This window comes from Taudactylus pleione, unplaced genomic scaffold, assembly GCF_031769625.1.
Source record: "Taudactylus pleione unplaced genomic scaffold, aTauple2 ptg000250l, whole genome shotgun sequence".
Taxonomy (NCBI): Eukaryota; Metazoa; Chordata; class Amphibia; order Anura; family Myobatrachidae; genus Taudactylus; species Taudactylus pleione.
In genome coordinates this window covers 3,003,343-3,027,736 of record NW_028284652.1, presented here as the reverse complement: position 1 = coordinate 3,027,736, position 24,394 = coordinate 3,003,343, and the positions used below count along the sequence as shown (strand labels likewise).

General features: G+C 41.0%; 1 protein-coding gene across 5 annotated transcripts in view; it reads right to left on the bottom strand.

Moving 5' to 3' along the window:
* The window catches only part of DPF2 (double PHD fingers 2), a 28,821-nt gene extending 4,776 nt beyond the window's left edge, over positions 1-24,045 (bottom strand). For 2 of the 5 annotated variants that reach the window (XM_088480030.1, XM_088480031.1), the window contains exons 1-7: positions 23,935-24,045; positions 22,183-22,343; positions 20,648-20,755; positions 16,982-17,193; positions 12,002-12,094; positions 10,697-10,775; positions 130-276 (exon numbers count right to left, since the gene is read on the bottom strand). In XM_088480030.1, the coding sequence (XP_088336156.1) occupies positions 130-276; positions 10,697-10,775; positions 12,002-12,094; positions 16,982-17,193; positions 20,648-20,755; positions 22,183-22,343; positions 23,935-23,957 (823 nt within the window). In that variant the 5' untranslated portion in view covers positions 23,958-24,045. The other 3 variants (XM_088480033.1, XM_088480034.1, XM_088480032.1) reach the window with 2 other exon arrangements.
* Between the last annotated feature and the right edge of the window lie 349 nt (positions 24,046-24,394).

Here is a 24,394-nt window from a genome sequence, read left to right as displayed (position 1 = left end):
CCTAAGCAGTAGTGAAATAAAGCCATGCAAAACTTAATATTAGACCATATTATATTGCTTAGATAACTACAATTATGTAAAAATAGGTAAGTACTCAAATAAACTGGTAAGCTAATATAAGAGACTTACATTTTTGCTCCTCTGGTCTATGCATGATCGGCGTAGGGGGCTGGGAATCTTCCTTGTCCTCCGCTCCAGCACCCTCCTCATCAACCAAATGAGAGTGCGCATAGTGATAACTCAAGCCGGGTCGGTTTTTATAACGCTTTCCACAGACTGGTAAAACATAAAAAAATTAAACACAAAATAAGTAAAAGTATAGCAAAAAGGAGCAATACACAAAAAGGGAGATGAGAATGTAAAAAAAATGAATAGAAAACAGTGGGAAGTGAAGAGGCAGTGGAGGCCGGGGCTGGACAAGCTTACAAAACCCCTATGGAAATTTAGGGGTTAACAACATAAAACAGCAAAGCCTGGATGGAACTGGGAAAACGAGGGTAAAAAGCGAAAATATAGGCTTTAAGCTCGTAACCTGTACTTCCACCCAAAATATACAGGGTGTATTCAAAAGTACTGTAAGATAATTGCTTGGCAGTCTTTAATAGTCAGATCATTGGAGAGTATGAATGGTCAATTATAGGTTTAATAGAATTAAAATCACTATATGATATTAACATGTATATATATCAAAAAAGGTTGTGAATGACTGAGCTGAATGAAGTACTGTACATGGAATAGCTTCAGCGTTAATATATGGCTTTTGCAGAAAAGCAGTGTGGACTGATTCATATACAGGGTCAGGGATGTTACAAAATCAGTATTAGCACTGTGACCTATATCAGATTCCATCATGACCTATATATGTAGGAGGAGCTTCAGCTATCTATAGTGGAGTGGGAAGGGGATACTTTAGTGTTGTAATAGCTGCCGTGGAATGTTAGTTAACAATGAACAAGCTATTTAACAGGCACATCAGATTAATAGGAAAAAGTCTAAATGGTGTGTGGTTCTTTAAATACTCAGAAAGCCACCACCCCATTTTCACCTAAGAAAATCCTACTTCTTATACTGCCCGGTAGTATAAGCAGGCAATAGAAAGTTATAACAATTATACCATATTTCCATGCAACAGTACATCTGACATTGGAATATCAGACAGGTCATCAAATGGTCACAATAGAATAAGTCAAAATTCAGAAAATCAAAGTATAAAAAAAGTGATATTTTATATTCACTTGTTTGGCTGATCTGCAGACCTGCTGTTCCCTAGGCTAAACAGTCCTATTCACAAACAATAGCACAAGGACAACACTAGAGGAGGAGCAGTGTTTTACTGTCAAACCCAACGTGTACGTCAACTAGAAAATCACATTTGGACTGCAAGTAGTACACAAGAGAAGTCATCACAAAACTGCAGCATTTTATTTGTACAAATGATATAAAAGACAGATACACCCCAAATGAAAGATTCAAAATAGTTTTAGGAATGGTTGACATAAAAAAAAAAAAAAAAACAACACATTGTACAGCAATTCCAGGCAGAATCTTGCCAAAGTAATGCAGCAGGACCCATTGGTTAGAGTACTAGAATAGGAAATAGAAACACATACAACCAGCATAGCCTGCCGCTGTGCATCTCTTATTTTTATCATAATTGATAGCCATGTGCGTATGTGGAAGGTGAATACAGGAGGTAACATGCTTGATGGACCTGCTATATTATGTAACACAGGTCAAGCCAATAGGGAGCCCAACAGAGTACCAGAGCTTGAAGCAAAAACAAACTCAAACACATCTTCATTTCAATTGGTTAACTGGTAAAATTGCCATTGACGTTTGCAGTTGAAGGGCCAGACTTTTCAGAATAAATCAATTTCATGCACTGATCTCAGTATGCAAGAAACCTTGGTCAGGTAGCAAATAAGTTTAAGAAATAGTGCTAAATTCCTGCAGTGTGTGGGCAATAATAGGAACAGCATGCACATAGCTAGCTTGTCTAGTGTTTCCAAATTCCGGTCCTCAGGAAGCCGTAACAGTGCATGTTTTACAGATCTCCTCAGTGGTACAATTGAAATATTTAGCACCATCTGTGGTTCTTTTAAAATGTTGTCAGCCAGTAATGACAACTGTGCTGCAAGTAAGAAATCTGGAAAACATGCACTGTTAGGGTTCCCTCAGGACAGGAGATGGGAAACCCTGGGTCTACGATGTGGTGGTCATTTCTAGTTAAATCAAATTAACCTTTGGGGTGTAGCTCATCTTTATACAGAGGAAAGTGCAAATCAACCTGTAAGAGGCCTTTGGAATAGATAAGAGCATGAAATAGGCAGTGTTGGGTCAGTAAAGAGAATAGATGCAACAATAGCTGGGGACAATAAAGCAGAGATGTAGTCCTATTTCACCATGAAATGCCCAATGCACGGAGCTCAGTGAATGGAGAAAAAGCTTCATCAGTAGTTGGTTTGAATAGTTTAAATAAAAAATTATAATTACTCATCCGACACACAGATTTTTAACTTGTAATACGCTATCATACTATGCTTGTAAAGTCATTTGATAACGGGCAATTGTATGCAGCACAAAACAAGCTTGTGGTATGGAATACAAGGTTGCAGAGCCATTCTCCGGGATGACGTTAGCCCGCCTCAGAGTCATCCTTACAAGAACTTTTCTGAAAAGATTCAAATCACCAATTGTGTCAGTTTGGAAGAAACCTACATGTCATTATGTTTTATGCATAACAACAGAAAGAGAGAAGGAAGAGCAGGGTAGGCTAATAATAGACAGTATAATGAATACAATTTTTCACATTCAACATGGCAAGTGCCAGTTTATTATGTAAGGTGGTATTCACTCAATGTATCTGGGAGCTATTACGGAAATAGAACCTTACTACTTCAAAAGAATGTGCACAATGACAACCAAGAAGCCAATGTGCCAGGCAAGATCAATAAGATGGGATATGGCGGACAGATGGTCACGAGTTTCCAGACACCACCGTAATGGCAACTGGCATGGCTGAAAGACAAAGCATGCTAAGCTATAGTGCCAGGAAAGGGGGCGGAGTGGGGAAGATGACAAACTAGCGCCACAAGCGAGCAAATTTAAACTACCTCTTTCGGTGAATTTTGAAGTTTGCTTTAGTTTGTAACTGTCTGAAACGAGGAGAGAAAAGAGAAAGATAGCAGTGAGTAGGCTACCGACACATAAAATAGCAGAAAGAGCAAGTGAAGCAAAGATTGAGGACTGGGGGTAGACACGAGGTAAGGGGGGGCGGGTGAGGGGGAAAACTGCAATTTGTACCAAGAGAAGGCAGCATTCCAAAGCTGAACGGGGGAGCAGTGAGTGCTGAAAGTCTTGAGTGGGGGGAGAGTTCCCAAGACCACAGCACAGACCACAAGCCCCAAAAGTTTTTTGATAAACAGGAATTTTTCAAATGCTCTTAAAGCAACATCCACTCTTGTAAGGTCAAACACTTACACTTTGTATACACTGGCATGTATATTTATCCAACATACAGACAGTACATACACAAGGTAAAAAGATACCACTCTTATGCAAAAAGATAACCTATAAAGCCTCCATTTTAGTTATGCTGTAGTAGTACAGTTCTTTACATTGCTGTGACAGGGAAACATAATATTCCTCAAAATACAGTTATACAAATACAGTAACAGGGAAGATGTTGCGTCTTGCTAGCATACCCAGTCATCCCATGTATGGTGCAGATTAGCACAGAAACTGAATAATTGATGTCTCCTCACAGAAGAAAGGAGAAACCATCCCAAAATTTCCAACCTACACAAAGAATTCTTAAGGACAGGTTGGACACTAGCATGGTTTTCCCACTCAGCATGCAGCTTGGTAAATACCATAGCTACTATCCTGAAATGAGTCTGCAACTGGATTTCAAATGCCTGTTGCAAGATAGAAAACAAAAGCAAGTGTCAGGCTGGTCGCTATGGTAAAGCTCAGATTGTAAGTACATACAATGTTGAATCAATGTACAATAATGTTCTATGACTGTCTTCTCAGGTTACTTCCACAACCATCCTTTTAAATAAAGCCACACGTGTAACTATTTGCAAATTCCTTCTGATTGCCACAGTTAGTGGGTATGGGCTGGGATTTAATTCATCATTTATTTTTATTATGCTTTAGGAAAATGCCAATATTGTGATTTGAAATCAAAAGTAAGAAATGTATAAAAATGAATGCAAAGGATGCAGAAGTGACACGTAATGGTTTCTTGCAGTTTGGCAATTTGCAGCCTCCTTGTGGTTCAATGAGACAGATTTTTATACAGCTGTATACTATAGCACAGATGGTGCCCTGTGATTCGCAGCTGTTGTGTGTACCTTGTTGGTTTATGGATGTTTGAGCACAGATAGAATTTCAAAGTAGATAACTAATACTTTATACTCTATGTTCTTAGAAACTGTTAGAGATGTATGCATAATGCAGAGCAATGATAGGTAATTAGGTAATAAAGTGAAATAACTGCCAAAATTCAAACATACGCTATTAATAGGGGTAATGTACATGAAAATAACTGCGTGCTTTAGACAACCACTTTAACACAATCCCCATTGCCCTGATAGACTGCATTAACTCATGAGAAATAAGTTGTGCTGTGTTCTACAATTGTGTGGCATTAATTCAGAACAGTGGTGGGAACGAGCCCATAGGAAACCAACCTTTCTATTTTAATTCTGTTTTTGGGTGTTCATGGCTGAAAATCTCCTTAACAGCTGCTAGTGTGAATGATCTATACATGATGCATCTAGGGTACTCCCTGCTATATGATTTGTTGACCGTGAACTGCCATGATGATTTCTCCCAAAGTGGTACAATGATGTATTTACGGAGTGCAAACCACCTGGGATAATTAATGCATTGCAACAATTTACTTTTTTTTTTAAAAATACTGTTAAAAAGAAAAAAAAGTTTATAACATACATTATTGGCTATATGGTAGCTTCATTATCTATTAAATTCAGTACTAATTCAATTGTTTACAACGTCCCCACTGGGCGTCTATATGAAGGGGCACCCGACGGAGCAATTAAATTGTTTACAACGTCCCCGCTGGGCGTCTATATAAATGGGTGCCTGACGGATTAATTTCGGACGCCTAAAGCCGCGGAGGGACATTTCTTCTCGCAGCCTCCAGAGGTGCAAGAAGTAATACGTGCAAAGTCTGTTGTTATGGACACCCTAACCACTTCTTTAGACAGGTTTAGCCGCTTTGCACTGCTAAACCCGGTGCTTTTAGCTGCGGTATATACTAATGGGCGCCTGAACGGATAAACAATTGAATTGTTCCGTCGGGGCGCCTATTCATATAGACGGCCAGCAGAGGGCAGGCAGAACATTTGAATCACAGCCTAAGGATGTAGAGAAAAATAACAGAAGTAATGCAGTGAACGACTCCTATTTTCTATTTCTAGAAACCATTTCTGACTAGACAATAGAGTTTACATGAATTAATTTTTTTTGTAAGGAGTGTAAGTTTATTTTAAAGCAAAAAACTAAAATAAATGAGCAGGGAATATGTATATTTCTAAATATATTATAACGTACATCCAACTATTACAGTTAAGATTTATTCCTAGGTTAGCCGGGAAACAGAATTCAGGATGGAAATAGGGCAAAGGGAATAACTCCATCCAACTTGTTTTTTGGGTATACGTTCTCTTTAAAAGTAAATGGACATAAAAAGGCACAACAAACTGTCAATTTTCTTTTAATATAGCAATTCAATTAAGGAACTTGAGCACAAAGGCATTAGTCATTTTATTGCTTCCGAAAATAAATTATTCATAAACTATACAACATTAACACATCCCCAGAGAACATATTCCATTGTTACAAAATAGGCCACTGGCAGATATAGGGCAGGGTGTACATAGGAAACACTCTGTTAAAGGAATATACACTTCCCCCAAAGTTGTGCTTAAAATATAAATAAATGAATTAGCTGCAATTCTAAATAACGGTTACGGAGCTCGTTTTTAGAGTGAATTAGTTTAGGAATATCTGTGTATTCGTGTCTCGCTGTTTATGCTTAGTCCCCCCGCTCACACCCCCCTCCCCTCTGACACCATTTTAAAGTGATCGGAAGTAATTTTGCTGGCTCTGTGGTCCCGCTGAAAAGAACAGGATTTTGGTACTTACCATTAAAATCCATTTCTCTGATCCCACAGGGGACACTGAAGCTTCTGACAGTGGGGTATAGACGGTGCGTTGTTGAGTAGAGCCTGGCACTTTAAGTCTAAAAGTGTGACTGGCTACTCCCCCTCTATGCCCCATGAGCCCCAGAGGAGATGGAGAACAGACAGAACGACAGAGAAGGAGAATAGGAATAAGCATACTCAGTCCAACTGGACCAACCACTGCAGGAACGCAAAAGTCTGCAGTAACATAAAGGGCGGAATTCAATTGATTCAACCCCCCCTTCGCGCCCGACGGAGCTATTCAAATTGTTGCTCCTGTCGGATGCGATCAGCTGCTAGCGCTCCATTTCAGCTCGCAGCCCCAGAGGGGCGAGAGCTGAAATGTGCGAAAAGTGACATGTTTGGGCGCCTAAACATCACTTTTCGTGATCGCGCCCAGCACTTTGGTCGGGTTTAGCTGCTTTACGCGGCTAAACCTGACCTATATGGGCGCGATCAGCACGAAAATCTGGAACAATTGCATAGCGGCCCGCAAACTCCTGTCACTTTAGACGGGAAATGCTGGCCGCGAAAACAATTGAATTACGCCCAAACAGTCAAATTGCAACAGAACTGAAGCAGAACAATAACTGGTAAGCAGGTAAGAAGCACTGGGTGGGTGTCCGGTGTCCACTGTGGAATCGGAGAAATGGTTTTAATGGTAAGTACCAAAATCCTGTTTTCTCCGTCATCCACTAGGTGACACTGGAGCTTCTGACAGTGGGGATGTCCCAAAGCTTCCCTCCTGGTGGGGAGAGTGCTGAACAACCTGCAACACTCTGCGAACAAAACTCAAAGCAGACGCAGCAAAGGTGTCAAACCTGTAGAAACGTAGAAAGGTAATCAACGAGGACCACGTAGCAGCTCTGCAAAGCTGGGAAGCTGAGGCACCTTTATGTGACGCCCACGAAGTACCCACAGAGCGCATAGAATGCGCGGAGATGGATACAGGCGGAGGTCTAGCAGAAGCAACATGCTGTATATGCCTGACGAAAGGCCAGACAAATCCACCTGGCCAAAGTCTGTTTAGACGCAGGCCAGCCACAACGATTTGCGTCATAAAGGACAAACAGAGCCTCCGATTTGCATAGTACGAGCCACATACATTCTTCGAAGTGCTCACACTACATCGAGGGGGTGAGAACCCCCGGAAGAATAGATAAAAGGGCTGAAGACAACCCTATGTGCACCGGCTCTCTCGGACACATTCTAAAAACTGTGGCTGATGGGGCATAGAGGGGGTGGAGTCAGTCACATTTTTAGATTGTTAAAGTGCCAAGCTCTACTCAACCCACCACATATACCCCCCACTGTCAGAAGCTCCAGTGTTCCCTAGTGGATGAAGGAGAAATACAGCTGCATGCAGTAGATTCAAGGACTACAGCTAGAGTAGGGAGAGGTTCTGTAAGAGTGTTTGAGTTGGTGGCAGTGCAGCTTTAAATAGCGATTGTTTCTATGCATTCTGAAATGTTTCCCTGTCTGATCTGCATGAGCTTTATACAATGGAACACAAACAGGAAAAATATTCCCGTGTGAGTGAGTCCTTAAGGTTATTTCTGTTTGAATAGAAAGGGAAAGAAAATTAGATGGAAAGAAATGTTGGTTATAAACACCCTGTACTGTAATAACACACATAACTGGATGCTCTCCATTTACAAATAATCTATAAAAAATCATAAGAACAGTGAAGGCAGACGATATAGGCACCTTACGTATTATTCTCCTATACTCTGCGGGGATCAAACTTTCAGATTAAAAACAATTAGGGGCTAATTCAACTCCTTGCACCTTATGTGCTTACACCACTTTTAGTGTCCAAAGCAATTCAGTCAGTTAGTATTTCTTTTTGCTGTAGACGTTATGAGGTACGAGCACAAATAAGAGAAAGAATTTGCTCTGCAGTAATTGCCAGTTACATAGAGCAGTCATGAAAATGATGTACCAGACCCAGGGGATTACATATTACACCAATTTGGATTTGAGTGGGGTCATAATGCTGTCACACATTAATGGTACGTACACACTGGGCAATTAAAGTGGACGACTGAACGATAACGATATCGTTAAGTCGTCCATTTTTAACACAAAAACGATGAACGATAACGACGACACGCGTTCCCGCGGGTCGTTCGCCATTATCGTTCATCGGGTTAATATGCAGGCCAACCTGACGATGTCGTCAGGTTGCGGCACGTTATGGAATGGGGGAGAGAGGCCGGCGCTGAACGATATCATTAATGATATCGTTCAGCGGGTGTGCTCAATGTCATGAACGACATTGTGCACACCCTGCCGGGGACAAACTAGACTATATCGCTCAGGGAGCATATCGTGTAGTGTGTACGCTCCTTAAGAGTCCTACAATTAAGGGGAATGCCACCTGCATTATATACCCATACAAATGTGAAAGAGTAATAAACTTGTTGTATAATTATGTAACAAACTATTCAGTCCACAGCCCAGTATAACCAGACAGCACTTTATTCACTGGACAGTACAAGGACAAAGTTTATTTAAAATAAAATGTAAACAAAAAACGCAGCAACTTCACTATTTTGAATGTGTTTTGTACCAGTCAACTAATATATACTAGTTTGCTTGCCTCTAAATTGTGATTGGTACAAGTAGAATTTCATCATTGAGCCAATCTCCATGGAAAGCTTCGGCGCTGATCTGAATAGTGCACACAGACCACATGGTTTAATTCACAATGACAGATGAATCCCAATGATACGTCTAAAGCTGGGTACACACTACACAATTTGTTGTGCAATCATGGTATCGGTGACCACTTTGCAGTGTATACACACAATTCACCATTTTAAGAATTGTGTGGTTGCATCTTTTCATCTGACATGCTGCGCACCAGATGCGACGTATGGCGTGGTGTAGTTACATTAGTGGGTCAATCCAATTAGGTGGGAGTTGGCTTGTGCAAGCCATTTTCACAGCAAACTCGCACTGCAAAGTGCAGTTAAAATTCAATTTTAAACTGTTATCAGTGAAAAATGGCGTATTTTTTGTACACACACTAACAATATTTATTCTAAGGTACCAATGTTGGGACAGTGCAGAACCCCTTGGAAAGCCCCCCTAATAAATAGGCATTTAGAAGTTTTCAATTAGCTTAGTTAGCACAATAATTACATGTCATTTTTGGGTGTTTTAAAAAAAATTGCCATCAAATTACCCCAAAAATCAAATTTTTCGTTAGTTTACGAACCCCAAATGTAATTACAATATAGATTTTAAATAGTTTATAATCTTTTTACATTTTTTTAAAAAACTTTAAATTGACCTCAAATTATCACACAATCATCTTTCTACTTTTTTTTTGCATTTTCATTTAATTAATTTGAGATTAAAGTAAAAAAAAAAAAGTTTGCAGAATGATTATTCAATTGTATTTTTATTTTTTTAAATGCACAAATCAGCCTTTTGAAACCATTTGAAATCCTCCAGTACTCTCCTTATGCCCACTAACAGCCTTCTGTATGATGCTAGTAATGAAATGGTCACTTTTTGGGGGTCCAGGATGATATCGCCACTTTTTCATGCCCTCCTCCCAAGTCAGAAGCTATAGAAAATTTGCACACCCTCACAGCGAGTAGGAGATTTGACATTTCTAATTGGACTGAACATTTCTCGGGAGCGAGCATTCGTGCAAAGATTCATATAACAAACTTGCACCTAACTGACCCCTAAGCATGCAACGATATAGTGCAGTGGTGTATGGTGGTTGATTCAGCGTGTACGACGATGCGATAAATAGGCAAATTACAATGTGTCACTGGGTCGCTGGGGTGTGTACCTGTATGATTACATGTAACACAGAAGAGCCCTGATGAGAGCAGATCTTACACTGCCAAGTACAAGACCAATACTAGATTTGACACATGGTGCTAGCAGAGCTCTTAGAGATTTAACAAGATTTCTAAACATGATATTGACCCATTGTTTATGAGCGCACACAATTATATAGTCACAAAATTTCCATACAAAGGGTAGGAAAATACTATTCTAAAGGGAATCACAGAAGGGGTGGTATCATTACATATGTTTGAAGATCGAAATGAAAATAGAATTAATCTGAAGATAGCGCATCCTATATGGTTTTGCAAAATTGGATAAATTTGTGTGTTACTGGAATGCAGAACCTCTTTTAGTCTGCAGCAGTTTTTGTTGCAGTTGTCGTCTATGGTAAGCATTTGGCTGTCAGCTAGAAAGCTCCATATTATACAGCAGCTGAGACAGTGACCTCTGCAGGCTACAAACTGAAACTAGAGTTATAATTTTTAAAAAACCAACCCTTCTTTTGATTAGTAGAAATAGCTCTGGTAATAACAGGTATTTTGTCGCAAAAGCGATACAACCCCTTTAGAAAATATAGCATGCAGCTAAAAATTTCCTGGAACAGACAAAAACCTCTAAGCAAACAGTGAATTGTGGTAAAGGATTAAAGCACAGGAAATCTGACTCACTGTCACAGGCGTATGGCTTATCCCTGTCATCCAGAGCGGCTGCATCCAACTTCTTCCTGGCACTGCCCAAACCTTTTCCCTGGAAATAATTGAAAAAAAGAAAAGTGGTGACAAAACATTTCTTTAGAATGAGAACCAGTGAAAAACAAACCCTAAATTGATAGGGTATATGTTCAAAATGTTGACACCACAGTGTCGACATTCTGGTATCAACATTTGGTACCATCAGCACATACTAACATTTACCTAGGCTGTTCCCAGGGCTAGATTAATAATGAGGTGGATGGAGCTCCAGAATTCCATATGGCAGTAAGAAGACCAGCCGCCCTCACAATTACCCATAAAACATAAGAATTAAAATTTTATTTCTATTTTCCTCACAAAATGATTAAATTTTTATACTTTCACATACTTAGGGAGACATTGGGGCTGATAGTAAAGGGGATGTACACGCCCACATGGCACTGGGGAATCAGTATGATTTGCCGCCAGCGGCTGGAATCCCGACGGGCATCCCGGGAGCAGCAGGAATCACGATCGTACTAAGGTAAGTATTTGCTAACCTATTCTACCCCCTAACCCTAATCCCCCCCCCCTAAGTGCCTAACCCCCCCTTTCCTGCTGCCTAAACCTAACTCTCCCGGGGGGTGCCTAACCCCAACCTATCCCCGGGCCTCTAGCCTGACCCTAACCTCCCGGCGGGGGGGAGGGGGGGTGCATAACCCTAAGTCCCCCCCCCCCAGGAACCCTAAACCTAACCCTCCTCCCCACGCGGCTATCGGCGCTCCTTCGATCAGGATACCGGGCGTCGGTTTCCTGGCATATGTCTAATGACAGGCGACGGGATTTCGACGCCTGTCTTTAGACCCTTGCCAGGATTAGACAGTCGGGAAGCCAGCGGTTGGGATTACGTCCGCCGGCTTACCGACTGCCACACAGTGACAGGCCACCCTGTCACTGGCCACACCCTCACAGCACTGGTCATTGCTTCCCATAATAGATCCCTGAACATTTTCAGCACCAGGCCCAGGTGGCCCTTAATCTGACCCTGGTTGTTGCAAACAGCAAACAATTTTAGTCATCAGAAATTTACAAAAGTCAGAATGTTCAATTATTTCAACTATATGAGCATATCCTTCCATAGTCTCTACTCCCAAGTACTGTCATTCCCAGATGGCCACCATAGGTGACAAAATAGTGGGAGACTTACAGATTCTCTCAGAAACTAGGGTGCATACTACAGAAACGTACATAACCCGGATCAATGATAGGCAATGTAATCAGAGGTCGTGCAGTTATCCTCACCTTGGCTTTCCCTTTTCCACGTCTTTTCGGTGTATCTTCTTCATAATCTTCATCCTCCAGATCGTCCAAAAAATCATCAGGCTCCAGAATACGCTGTGTGATAAAAGCAAAACGTAGCTGAAGAGCGGGCTTGAAGTGAACAGTCAGAAAACACAATGAATTCAAATACCTCAATTTCTCCGACAGCATAGAGTTGTAAAATAATTCAGAATCTATTAAAGGAGTGGGGGGGATTAGATTCCCTGACAGCGATGTGCCGTGCCATTCCGGAACATCCAATTTTAGCTGCCTACACCACAAATTACTTGCGATGTATGGGATTTACCGTAACTGGCTTATATGGGAGCAGCCGGGCATTGAAGCAATGCCCAGCAGCACATTGCCAGGAACGAAATTCCCCAATTGCTGCCAATTTTAACCAGAAGCACATATACTGTAGTTTTGGATGTACTGACAGGACATAACCCACTATGATACAGTCATGACTACTCATACAATGAGGACAGACAATGAGCCTTGGGGCCTCAAACATCCAGCAGATGTTATTTATACTGGAAAAAGACTTCAGTCTCTAAGGGTCATCTCCATTTCTCAAGGAGCTTTGAGACCTTTTCAAAACTATTTCAGCAAAGTTTTAGCCCAATTATGACAGTAGCAGCAGGAATAAAGTAATGTTGTGGATATAGATTGTAGGTCAGCCAAGTCTGATAACATTAAAAGGTTAGGATATTTTATTTAAGGGTGAGCAATGCACATAGTATGCCAGGCTGTACATTAGCTGAATATAATTACCCATTAACATTATAGAGTTATGTTGGGTACTCTAGACTATTTCTCGGACGATATGGCGAGTTTTACCGACATATTATCTGGATCGTGTAGTGGGTGTACATGCTCCCACGTGGCATTGTTCAGTCAACCGTGCATGCACAGGCGATGGAGCGGCCCAGCTGCCGATGCCAGGAATGATGTATCAGTTGGTCGAACACTGGATCAAGCAGTGTGTACCAACAGCCCAATATATCGTTCGCGTCAGATTGGCAGGTGGGGTAGTGTGTACCAGTCTTAACACTGGCCATTACAAGTTATGTTACATTTGCCAATATTGTGGGATAGATTCCTAAAACTGTTTGTGCGGCTTGCGATGATCCCAGGCACACAAGTTTTATGTGATCAAACACATCAAACTTCGTAATATCCAGCACATAATAATCCATTATTATAATTGTACTGTTCAAAATGTGTCCTCATCACATTGCAACAGGCGTCTAATTGTTTCCTAGTTCCTCTCTATTCTGAAATGCATCTGCAAGGAACCATTAGAACTAGTTTCTGGTGATTATCACCTATAGCAAGCTTTGCTATTTAGTGTTCACGCTAGGTCCGGTGCCGGGTAGGGCGCTGGACCTAGAAAAGGGTAGTTGTGAGCACGCCTAAGCCGCGCACACCCGAAAAGAGGGCATGGCCAAGAGAAAAAGGAATCCCCGTTTCATCACTCTTGGGGGCGTGCCCAGCACTTAGACATGTCAGGCAGCCCCCAAGCTCTCCTGTTTCTGTGAATAGATACCAGGAGCATACGCCCAGCGTCTATTCACCTGCGGTGACCGCTGCATCGCTGATCCTTCCACCCATGGGACACCGCGGCCTGCAGATGGAGACGGCACCCAGCAGGTTGTTTTAGCGGTTTTAAAACAGCATAGCGGGAACGCTACTATTATGGAGGTCAAAAAGTCGAGCATAATGTGCATAAACACCACAAAGAAAAGGAGAGACACTACTAGCACTGACAATGGACATAAATTATAAGTATTAGCATGACATCAAGGAAAGTACTAGTTTCCTTATATAAAAAGGAGTAAAGTAATAAAACGTAAGACTATAATCGCCATCATATTTTAGATAAAAATTTAGAGATTTCTATATCTATTTATTATGTAGCAAAGTGCAAAGCACATGCATCATTATGTGTTTAACCGGAAATCTTATCTCACCAGAAACTTTACATCAAATGTCACTGTGTTTGTATGTTTACTTTGTGTTGTAAAAAAAGAGACATTTTAGAGCAGAACAGTCCAGACAGGGTTTGCCCTGGCCCTGTGTAAAGGTAATGTGCCCACCTAGGGCTGCTCTTGTGTGGACGTCTAGATTCTTAAACAGATTTTATAGGCAGAAGGTTGCAGGGTTGGGAGTAACTTGTAATTAATTGCTCCAACACTTGTTTGCACCTTGTTTCTTGTTTATAAACTGACTGAACCAATCACCTTTGTGGCCACATAAAATCTCAAGTCAAAAACAATCGTAGATGAAACCGTAATCAGCGCACCCAAAACCACTTGAGAATACTTCTATGTCCACTCAGAACTATCCGAATTTTCACCAGTGTCAAAAACGCTTATATCAAAAAAGTATCCAAGTAAACTTTCAATAACGACTGTCTGCCAAATGGGGTAAAGTTGCAACAACCTGCAATAATGTTGCTATCCAAAGTAACCAAGTACCATATGAACAGTGATTAGCCACATACATATCGGCTATAGAGTATAGGATGAAAGAGCACATATGTAAATCACAATTCCCTTAAAGTCCTCAAATCACAAAAGAACCATCTTGCTGAGTTGTTTTTTTTTTTTTAACCGAGAGCATTCATATGTCTTATTTCATTCTTATGCAAATTCATCCCCTAATCATCATATACATAATCCGTTAGTCAGGGTGGTCCCCTTAGTAATGTATTTACACAATTTCCACTTGACTTAGTGCATGCAAAGGAATCAGGGACTTCTGCCATCGCAGTAGCTGATCCACTTTTCTCCGACAATTATAAGCAACATAAAAGGAGAGCAGAGTGCATGATGGTGCATTACCACTGATAATACACAAGCAGTAATTCAGGGTTTGCTGTGTGACGTCCCCTTTGCAGTTACACTCACCAGACATATGAACATGCTCAGTAACAAAAAACTCTGCGAGACAAATTGTGATTTACATCATGTGATCCCTTTTTTGTCATCCTTTGTTTATAATTTTCTGCAGGTGACCAATGTGTACATGGTTAATGTCTATTCATGATACTTAGGGCTTGATTCAGAGTTGTACGCTATTGCACAGTAGCTGCATCTTTATGAAGCAGCTACTGTAATAATATGTGCAAATAGATGTCTCATGCCGGCTTCTGTGATCCACAGCTGTGTCCACGGAAGCAGCATTTTATCACTCTGCATGACCACAGTTCATTAGAGTAACCTTAAGGTTACTCAGAATGGCTGATGGTTTTACACAGCTCCACCCCCAAATGGTCACAGCGTGTGGGGTATGGGCACTGCGAGCTAGTGAGCCTGAAGGAGGAGATCTGCACATGTGCAGTACAGATCCTGCTCATGCACAGGTCTTCTATTATCGCAGTTGTACGCAAACCATCAGTTTGCGCGTACATCTTTTAATCAGGCCCTTCATTACTTTGGATAGCTACATTGTACGTTGTCGCCAAGTTTACCCTATTTGGCAGTTTGAGTCATTAGTGAAGTTGACTCTTTTTCATACAAGCATTTGTCTTGAACAATGTTATTTTTAAGGCTTTGACACCATAGCGTCCAGAAAAAGTTGGACAAAATAGTTTTTGTTCTTGTTAAAATCTCAAGACAATTTAGGAACTTCAGACATTTATCAGACAAAACCCCATTTGTAAAATATCAGATAGAGGGGCCCATTTATCAACGAGTTTTATCATATGCAACGAGTTTTAAAACTTGTTACGTATAATAAATGGTTCTCCAGCCAATCAGCTCCCAACTGTCATTTTTTAAACAGATAACAGTTAAGGCTCATACACACTTAACGATATGCTCCGTGAGCTATATCGTTAAGTGTTTCCCCTGCACTGCCGGGCTCAATGTCGTTCCCAACATTGAGCATGCGCACTGAAAGATATAATTAATGATATCGTTCAGTGACGGCACCCTCCCTCATCCCTGAACATGCACAACCTTGCCCTGCAAGTTCAGGTGATGAAAGACATTGTTAACGATTCACAGGAACGTTATCGTCCAATTGATCGTCTAGTGTGTATGTGGCTTTAGGAGCTTATTGACTGGAGCACCATTTATCATATGCAACAAGTTTTACAACTCGTTGCATATGATAAAAACTCATTGATAAATGGCCCCCATAAAGAGAAATCAACAAAAATAAAAAAAATAAATCAATAAACTGTATTGTAATGTAATGTTGTAGTAATTCATTACTAGTAGGGAGGGGAAAAAAAAAAAAGTCACAAAAATTAGCAGAATTAAGATTTAAAAAAAGCGCTTGTATAGAGAGTAGGAACAATTGTGAAGACGGTAAGTCACATAATGCTGCTGACAGGAGCCATGCTGATAGTCAGCACCTGAAAGCAGAAACACTATGCATATACATGCTGCCATCACAGCTAAGCCCATTTACAAACAATGGGTTTGAAATTCTTAAAGTAAATAGCTGTCTGTATTATGGATTCCAAACTCACGGTTGTGTGCTGGAGGTAAAGGGCTGTACGTATTGCATATGGATGTTCAACAGCTACTGAAGGATGCGGGAAATAAACAAGGCACTAGACAGACAGCGTAAGTTGTCTGCTTGTGGAACAGGCTTTATCACAGATAACTGAAGTGTGCAGCTAACATGAACACTCTCTAAAGCTGCAGCACATCACTGATCCCTATGCCAGCGTTCCGCCTTTGTTTACACAGTAACACAAGTTGAGGCAAGATGTATATCCTTTGGACACAAACACGTAGTGCCACAAGATAAATATATACTCTGTAACTGGTTAAGGTCAGTTAGGTCAAGGATATTGAGAGTTTAAACAGACGAAAACAATTTTGCTAAAAAAGAAATGTACCTAAGCTGGTTAGTATTAGACAATGTATAAATGCAGTAAGGACAGACAGTGATGACAGTGCATGGTAAGGCTCCTCCCCCCAGGCTGTCTGGCCCTAACTTTACCGTGATCATCCCGCGCGCTACGTAACGCTGCCTCCCGCTGTAGGCCTGTACCTTCCGTGCTCGGCTGGTGACAGGAGGAAACTCTGTAAGGCTGTCATCATCTCTAGGGTCAGGGATGATTCTCTTCTCAGTTGGGTCTGACCGCAGTAGAGCTTCTAAACTGCTGCCATCCTGTGGTATCAAACCTTCTTTCTTCAGAATCTGTTCTGGGTCTGTAGAGGGAGGGGGAGAACATAAAGAGTAGAAAAAAACAAAAAAAACATCAGTAGATAGAAAACCACCCGGTGACTAACTCTAATGGTTACCAAATCAATGGAAATTGAGTTTCTAAAAAGGAGAGAAAATAAGTCCTAAACTTTACTGCAATATTAGATAAATGGTTGATGCTGGCAATTATGTTTTATCTGGAAATCGTTAATCCTAGAGGCATTTTCTGAATTGTCACCAGTCAGCATGATAAATTACATCTCACCTCCATGGTCACACATTTACATTACTCTTTTCTAATTGATCTTCAACTTAGGACTTCACTCTTTTATATTGAATTACTGATACCCCCAACTACAAAATAGATGGGAACCATTAAAAAAAAAAAAATTTTTTAAATTTGGATTCCCCAATTTTATTCTGTTTTAATGCTTTTTTATTTGTATTAAAAAAAATTGTGACTGGGTGACAGGTTGGAGGGTGTAGGATGCACTCCTTTAGGAGTTTAAGACCACAATCCCACTCCAAAAAGTTTAAAAGCATTCACTTTAAAAAAAGAAAAAAAAGAAAAAGGGAACCGATACCTACAAATTGGAGCCTCCTTTTTCAAATTAACTTGCCCCTTTTAATGTTTTCTCTTGTGATCTAGCAAGCAAAAAGAAATAAAAAATCCACAATACTTATGTAAATACTAAAGGCATCTGTCCACCCATTTGGGAAATACCCACATTTCATAGAGGAGGCCTCACTTTTAAACATGGAAGTCCCTTATTTAATTATTCTGATCTTGTATCTCCCTTTAGTATTGTGTAACTACCCCATTACATGTCATCTATTCGAGGCATTGCCTAGCCCTCCCATTGTAACCTATGTAGTGTGCCGAATGAAGGCTGCCTCACCATTGGCACTTATGACCCCAAGAGGCTGTCTCAACCCTATTATGTTCTGCCTATCTAATCTGTGTTAAGGCCCCCATACATCAGCAATTGATTGCAGCAATTCTGCAATTTGCAATCGATTGTGTATAAAAATATTTCCTTTTTCAATCGATTGCAGAATTGCCACAATCGATTGAAAAAGGGAAAGATTTTTATACACAATCGATTGCAAATTGCAGAATTGCTGCAATCAATTGCTGATGTATGGGGGCCTATAGCTTCACGGTTTCTGTATTATCAGTAAAGCTAAACATCTCTATTCTGTTCATGATTTCTTTAAAGCGCCTTAAGTGCTTTTGGAGAAAAGGGCTATATAAAATAAATCAATATTGGTTTGTTGATCAAAGAAACATATTTAAGTATAAAGTGCACATTTTACAGCTTTCACACGTTCTCAAAAAATGTTTTTAGTTAGGAGAAAACCAAGCTAAAGGGCGATAGTCTGCACATGGACAAATCATATTGGAATGCGAGTGATACAAATGCTATTTTTGCTTCTTAATAAAGGGAAAACACTGTCTACAATTCATGTACCCACACACATATACTGATAAGAAGCCAATCTGCACTCCTGGCTTCCCCCTTAATGAGGCTCATTAAGTGCAGGATAAGGCCTGTGACTGTGTTATCAGAAGTAAGCATCTGCTGCAATCATTGAAGAAAGATTTGTATGTCCAAAAACTTTCCTTAATGTATTGTGCAGCGCACATTTAACCACTATGGAATACAACTTACTAGTTATCAGTCTCCTAATAACTACTAGTAATATAAGATTCTCTGTATGACAAATATGTCACATGGTGATCTGAATAAAGAGCTTGTATTTTGTAGATCTAGCTCTCATTTCAACAATGTGATAAGCGATTACCATACCTCTAGACTCCTTAAAACAAAGAAACGTAGGGGGAAATTATTCAACACGATGGACATGATTTGCTGTATGTGACCATTATATGTACTATCCAGCTAAGTAGCTAAGTATATGTGTGCATAATCTATACCAATATTATAACAACACTGTGTCTGTCTGTTCCAAGTCAGATCAAAAACTACTGAACAGATTCCCATGAAATGCATCATTTTGTAGAGGAAACTCCTAGAAATAACCTGCACTTTGTTTCATCTCACTCTGTCACGGTAAAGCTGAGCAATAACAAAAACAATATTTATTGACATAATCAATGCAAGAGATAGGTGTGGCACCATACGCACGGCCTGTAAGGGGTGGGGGGAGAGGTGCTTTGAGTTCGCGTTCACTTGAATAGGATAGGCTACATAGCAGTCTGTGCACAGGGCACACACTGACATTGGTGTGGGCGAAGGCGCTGCTGCCACCAGTCTGTATAGCGCTGGTCACATGGGCCACTCCCGTGGCATGGCCGCTATGCAAAGCAATACAACTATAACACCTCAAATAAAAAATAAAGTTGGCAAAAGCGATTTCATTGTGGGCGAAGCAGCTAGTAAAAAAGAAATTACATAGCATTTCTAAGGCTAAAGCTACACTCAAAATATAGGACATTTATATAAAATAAGACAACAAAACAGTAATATTCAAGGGAATTACATAATTGGTCACATGCAAGAGGCATAGAGCCATATTCAATTTGGATTTGAAGTCAGAATCAGCGATAAATTATCGCCGATGACGTCATATTTGCATGTTTCAATTATCCCCGTATTCAATTACAAATACTTTGTAAAAAAAACGGGTATGTTTTCACCAGCCTTTAGCTGGCGAAAAAAAGTGCAGAATTGGGGTTTAGGGATGCAGGCTAAAAAAAAAAAAATAGCCTGCACCCCTGGGAATGGCCCATAAAAACGATCTGTTTTAAAAAAAAAAAAAAATCCAGGACACCCCAAAAAATATTTAACATTTTGGAGTGAAAAAAACACTTATAAAATAGCTAAAGTTAATCCACAGGGGTTCCCTTATACGTGGCAGGTGTTTTCTTTATTGCCGGAATAGAAGCAGGTGCATTTTTGCTGAATTTTTAAAAATAACTTTAGGAACTTAAAAATATGTCTACCCCATTTTCATGTACCCCAAATTTGATAGGAATAGTTATTTTTCAAAAAAAAAATGTAAGTGCTATTCTTCACCACTTCTTCATAGTCGCAAAAATGCATCTGCCTCGGCTATTACAAACCCAGACTTCCTTCAGCAGGCAAAAATGGGGTTACCCATAGTGATCCCCCATGTCTGGACATCTTTAGGGGGGTCCCAGGCACATTTCCCGAAAATTCCCGTTTTTTTTCGCAGATCCCGTTTTCGCTCCTTTTAAACTGAATACAGGGATAAGTGGGCACGCGTCCGATACTTTATCCCCACTCTAACCTCCGATGTGGAGCGAAAAGTCCAGCACTGACTTTTCGCTCCCATATTGAAAATGGCCCATAGTGCAACTGTGCCACACTAAATACAGACATTTAAAAGTGTAGCAGGGGACAATGGAACTTATGTTTTCAGATCATGAAATCTGTCTGAAGGGATAGGTCAACTGCCAATAAGTATGGATACCTGGTTTAAGAGAAGGGAAGGAAAGCCTGGGGTCCTCAGGGGGGTGTGCCCTCCGTTTCTTGCGCCAGCGACGAGATGGATAGGTATAAAGCTGTCCAGGTGCTGAACCTAGAAAAACCAACAGTAGAAATAGAACCATAATGCTATTTATAGAAGTACAGTTTAGATCAAATTTGTGAAAACAAAATCCAGGAGACAAGTTTAATGCAAAAAAATGAGCAGTGATGACCTAACATAGCCAAGCAGCACCGTTAACACGGACTTCTCAGACGATATGCCTGTGTAATGAAATCTGCACATAGAACATATACAACTTTGCAAAAGTGGGTTGCTTCTGGATCAGTAGTTCCTATGTTAAGACAACTCTCCACTCACACACAACCAGCCATGGAATACAGTGCACGCAGTCAATGCATATACTCACAGTATATGCATAAGGAACAACAATAGAGAAATCAGAAAAAAATGCCTGAAACAATGAAGCCAAAATAGTGAATTACATATTACATTTATTCCTGCATTTTATAATATTATTCTCTTTATTTCATGTTGCCCATCTGTATGACAGCATAACCAGGCAAAAGATTTGTGGCGTGTTGCTGTACTTGTCTTCATTAAGGATATTGGTTATTTCATCCTGTTTGCACACACCACCAGCCGGACATGGTATGAGTCAGGGGAACACATTTATATGCTATGTGATTATATATTTTTTATATTGTGTTACAGACACGGTTCTTATAATATTCAAACTCAAGTGTGAAATACATTTGTTATCCCTCTATTGAAGTCCTTCTCTTGTCCCAAAAAGTTTTGAGTAAATTAGACCTAAGAGTGGTACACAAACATATATAATGCATATCCATATAAATAGCATAAATGTAAACAGCAACATTTTAAAAGTATGACTTGTGTAGAAACATTACTAAGTCACCGATATATGCCTAAAAGGCTTAAATATAAGGAGTATATAATGTTAACTATTTCCTTTTAAACATAAAGTGATGTCACCTGTAAGGTCATGTTTGAACCACCGACCTAAACAAACGCATTACCAATAGAGCAGAGAGAGGGGGGTGGGAGCTACTAACCCAGGCTAGCTGGGGGGACGGGTCAGTAGCACATCAGGCAGGGAGAAAGAGGAGACTGCTGCTTCTCAATGGCTGCCCTGCACACACGCTGATGTGTGCTGTGGATCATGCTCCATGGATCAGCACCCTGGCCGAGGGGACAAATCCCCCCTTCCAAACAAGTAGCAGGGCTTACTGTACTTAAAAAAAAAAAAAAAAAAACTGGGAGAAGGGGGCGTATGTCTTCACCGATACTGTTTGAATATCTTCTGAATATTCATAAATATGTACAGTAGTGATATGCCCTGACAAAACTGACACTTTTGTCCATCTTAACCTAGAACATTCAGAACTGTGCTTGTTCTAACTCGGGGGCACGACAATAAAACTGACCACTGAATAACAATTTGAGGCTGCCTCAACATTAAGCCATCAACTACCAAAATAATAGTTTTTCTGTTATACCTGGACCTCTGTGCCTTTTTTCCATCCAGATATAACAATTGCTCTGAGCCACACCAGTTTGGGAATCCAAAAAGGGCATCCGAACACTACGTTCTGCGCACAAACGAGCATTGTAATTGTGGCACTGCTCCATGGCATCTTTATAATACTGCTCGCCAAGCCTGTATGGAAGAGATAAGGGTATTCTAGTTCATAAAGACAGTCATTAAACTGATGGATCTAAAACATAAAACACTGAATTGTTACAGCAAATTACGTTCTGTGCGCAAAATTGAATTCCCACCTAAAATTTTTATTTACCACACTATTACATGCTTCATAATATTATACATCCAAGAATGCATAATGATGAAGCCTTTCTCGTCTGCAACCTATACCGCCACATACAGGCCCTCATTCAGAGCCGCTCGCAAATAGCGAGCGCTCGCGCTGAATGAGGGCAGACGTTTGTTTTTTTTAAAGCCGGCCAGGTTATGGTCATGACCATCAGGCTTGCGACGAGACCCTTGTGGTAGGGTCTCGTCTGCCGCAAGCCCCAGTAAGCTTCCGGCTCTAATAGAGCAGGAAGTCCACTACTGACATCACTGGTGATGTCAGTAGGGCCGCCCACAAACAGCAGGTGTTCCTTCCGAAACGCCTCCGTTTGTCCAGCCACCCCCCCCCACCCCGCCTACAAAACGGGGCGAGCTGTCGATCAAATCGACAGCCGCCCCATTTGTAGCGAGCCCCGGAGCGAGTGAATTTGTCACTGGCTACGGGGCACGCGCATTGCACACACCGCACATGCGCAATACACAACCATCGACCCGCTTGCGAGCGGGTCCGAATGAGGCCCACTGTCCCATCTCAGCACAGTGCCCCAACTATCTGCAAGTATAAACATTAAACTTTTGTTTGCTTACTGGCCTTTATAGACCAATATAGCATTTAATAGTAAGAAGCTGCCGAACCAACAGTAAAGCTTGGTACACAGATTTTTTTTTTTTTAAACAAATTGTTGTTTTCCCGCAGATCAGAACAACAAATCGCTTAAATCGTCCACTGTGTACACACTATGCGCGTTCCCGCAGTGTCGTCTGTCGCATCTTCTGATCTGCCATACAAGCTGCTCAATCTGAAGATGTGACTGACAATGCATTTGGATACGGCGGGGGAACAACATACTGTGCGGTCGTTCACCAAATCGTGTGGTGCGTACTGAATGCACGATATGTCGCCTGTCGCATTGGTCGCCAGCTGGGTACGCACATCGTCTAGTGTGTACCCAGCTTTAATGTAGTGCTGGCCACTGTGTAACATCTCTACCTTAGATGTTATAGGCTGTGGACACTATTACGATGTGCTTGCATTTTAAGATAAACTTTATTGCTGCTTATTATTTTTGAAAAGTTACCCAGAGTGCATCAGGTTTGCCAAAATCTTGCTACGGCTCACAAAGGGGTCCCATAGGCCATGAAGGTCCCAGCAGCTGTTTTTTTCTTGCTAACACTGACTCCTTGTCCGCCTCAGTAGGGCCACTCCTTTACTGGGCCACCAGGCACAAGAGCTAGACCAAGATAATGTACAAACCTCGCATCACCCACCAACAGCGCTCTTATTACATGCAGGGTCACTATCCAACCTTACACCCGAATCTGTAGCACCACCCTGATACACCGGCCAGCTACTGAGACCCTTATCAGCCGCTTCCCCCGGTCTACTCCACAGAGCTAAACTCTCTCTGCATCGTCCATCACTCCCCCTCTCACTTACATCTTTTCTACAGCCGCCGCCATCTTCTCAATCTCTCCCGCGACATAGGCACTACTCTAGCAGCGCGCCTGCGCAGTAGGGCGTAACGTCACGCTCTGAGCATGCGCACTGCTGCTCTATCGCACGCGCTGCCAGGAGTTCCACGGTACAAAACGGTGAGTGAGCTGCGCATGCGCGCGGATAGGAGGTGACCTCACTTGGGTCTGACCGCGTCATCACAACTAGGGATGGGACATCGAAACAAAACTGGAAGTACTGGTGTTTTTTACATTGAATCAAACATTATTTAGATATAAACATTGGTTCTCTGGAATCGATGTTTACCTATGTTTCTGGGTTTTTTTATGCAAACTCTGAACTTAAACATAAAATAGACTACTAAACATTTAAAACAATTGGTTTACCATGTCTATCTTCATGGAGGTAAACAGAGTATATATACACCACATACACACACAAA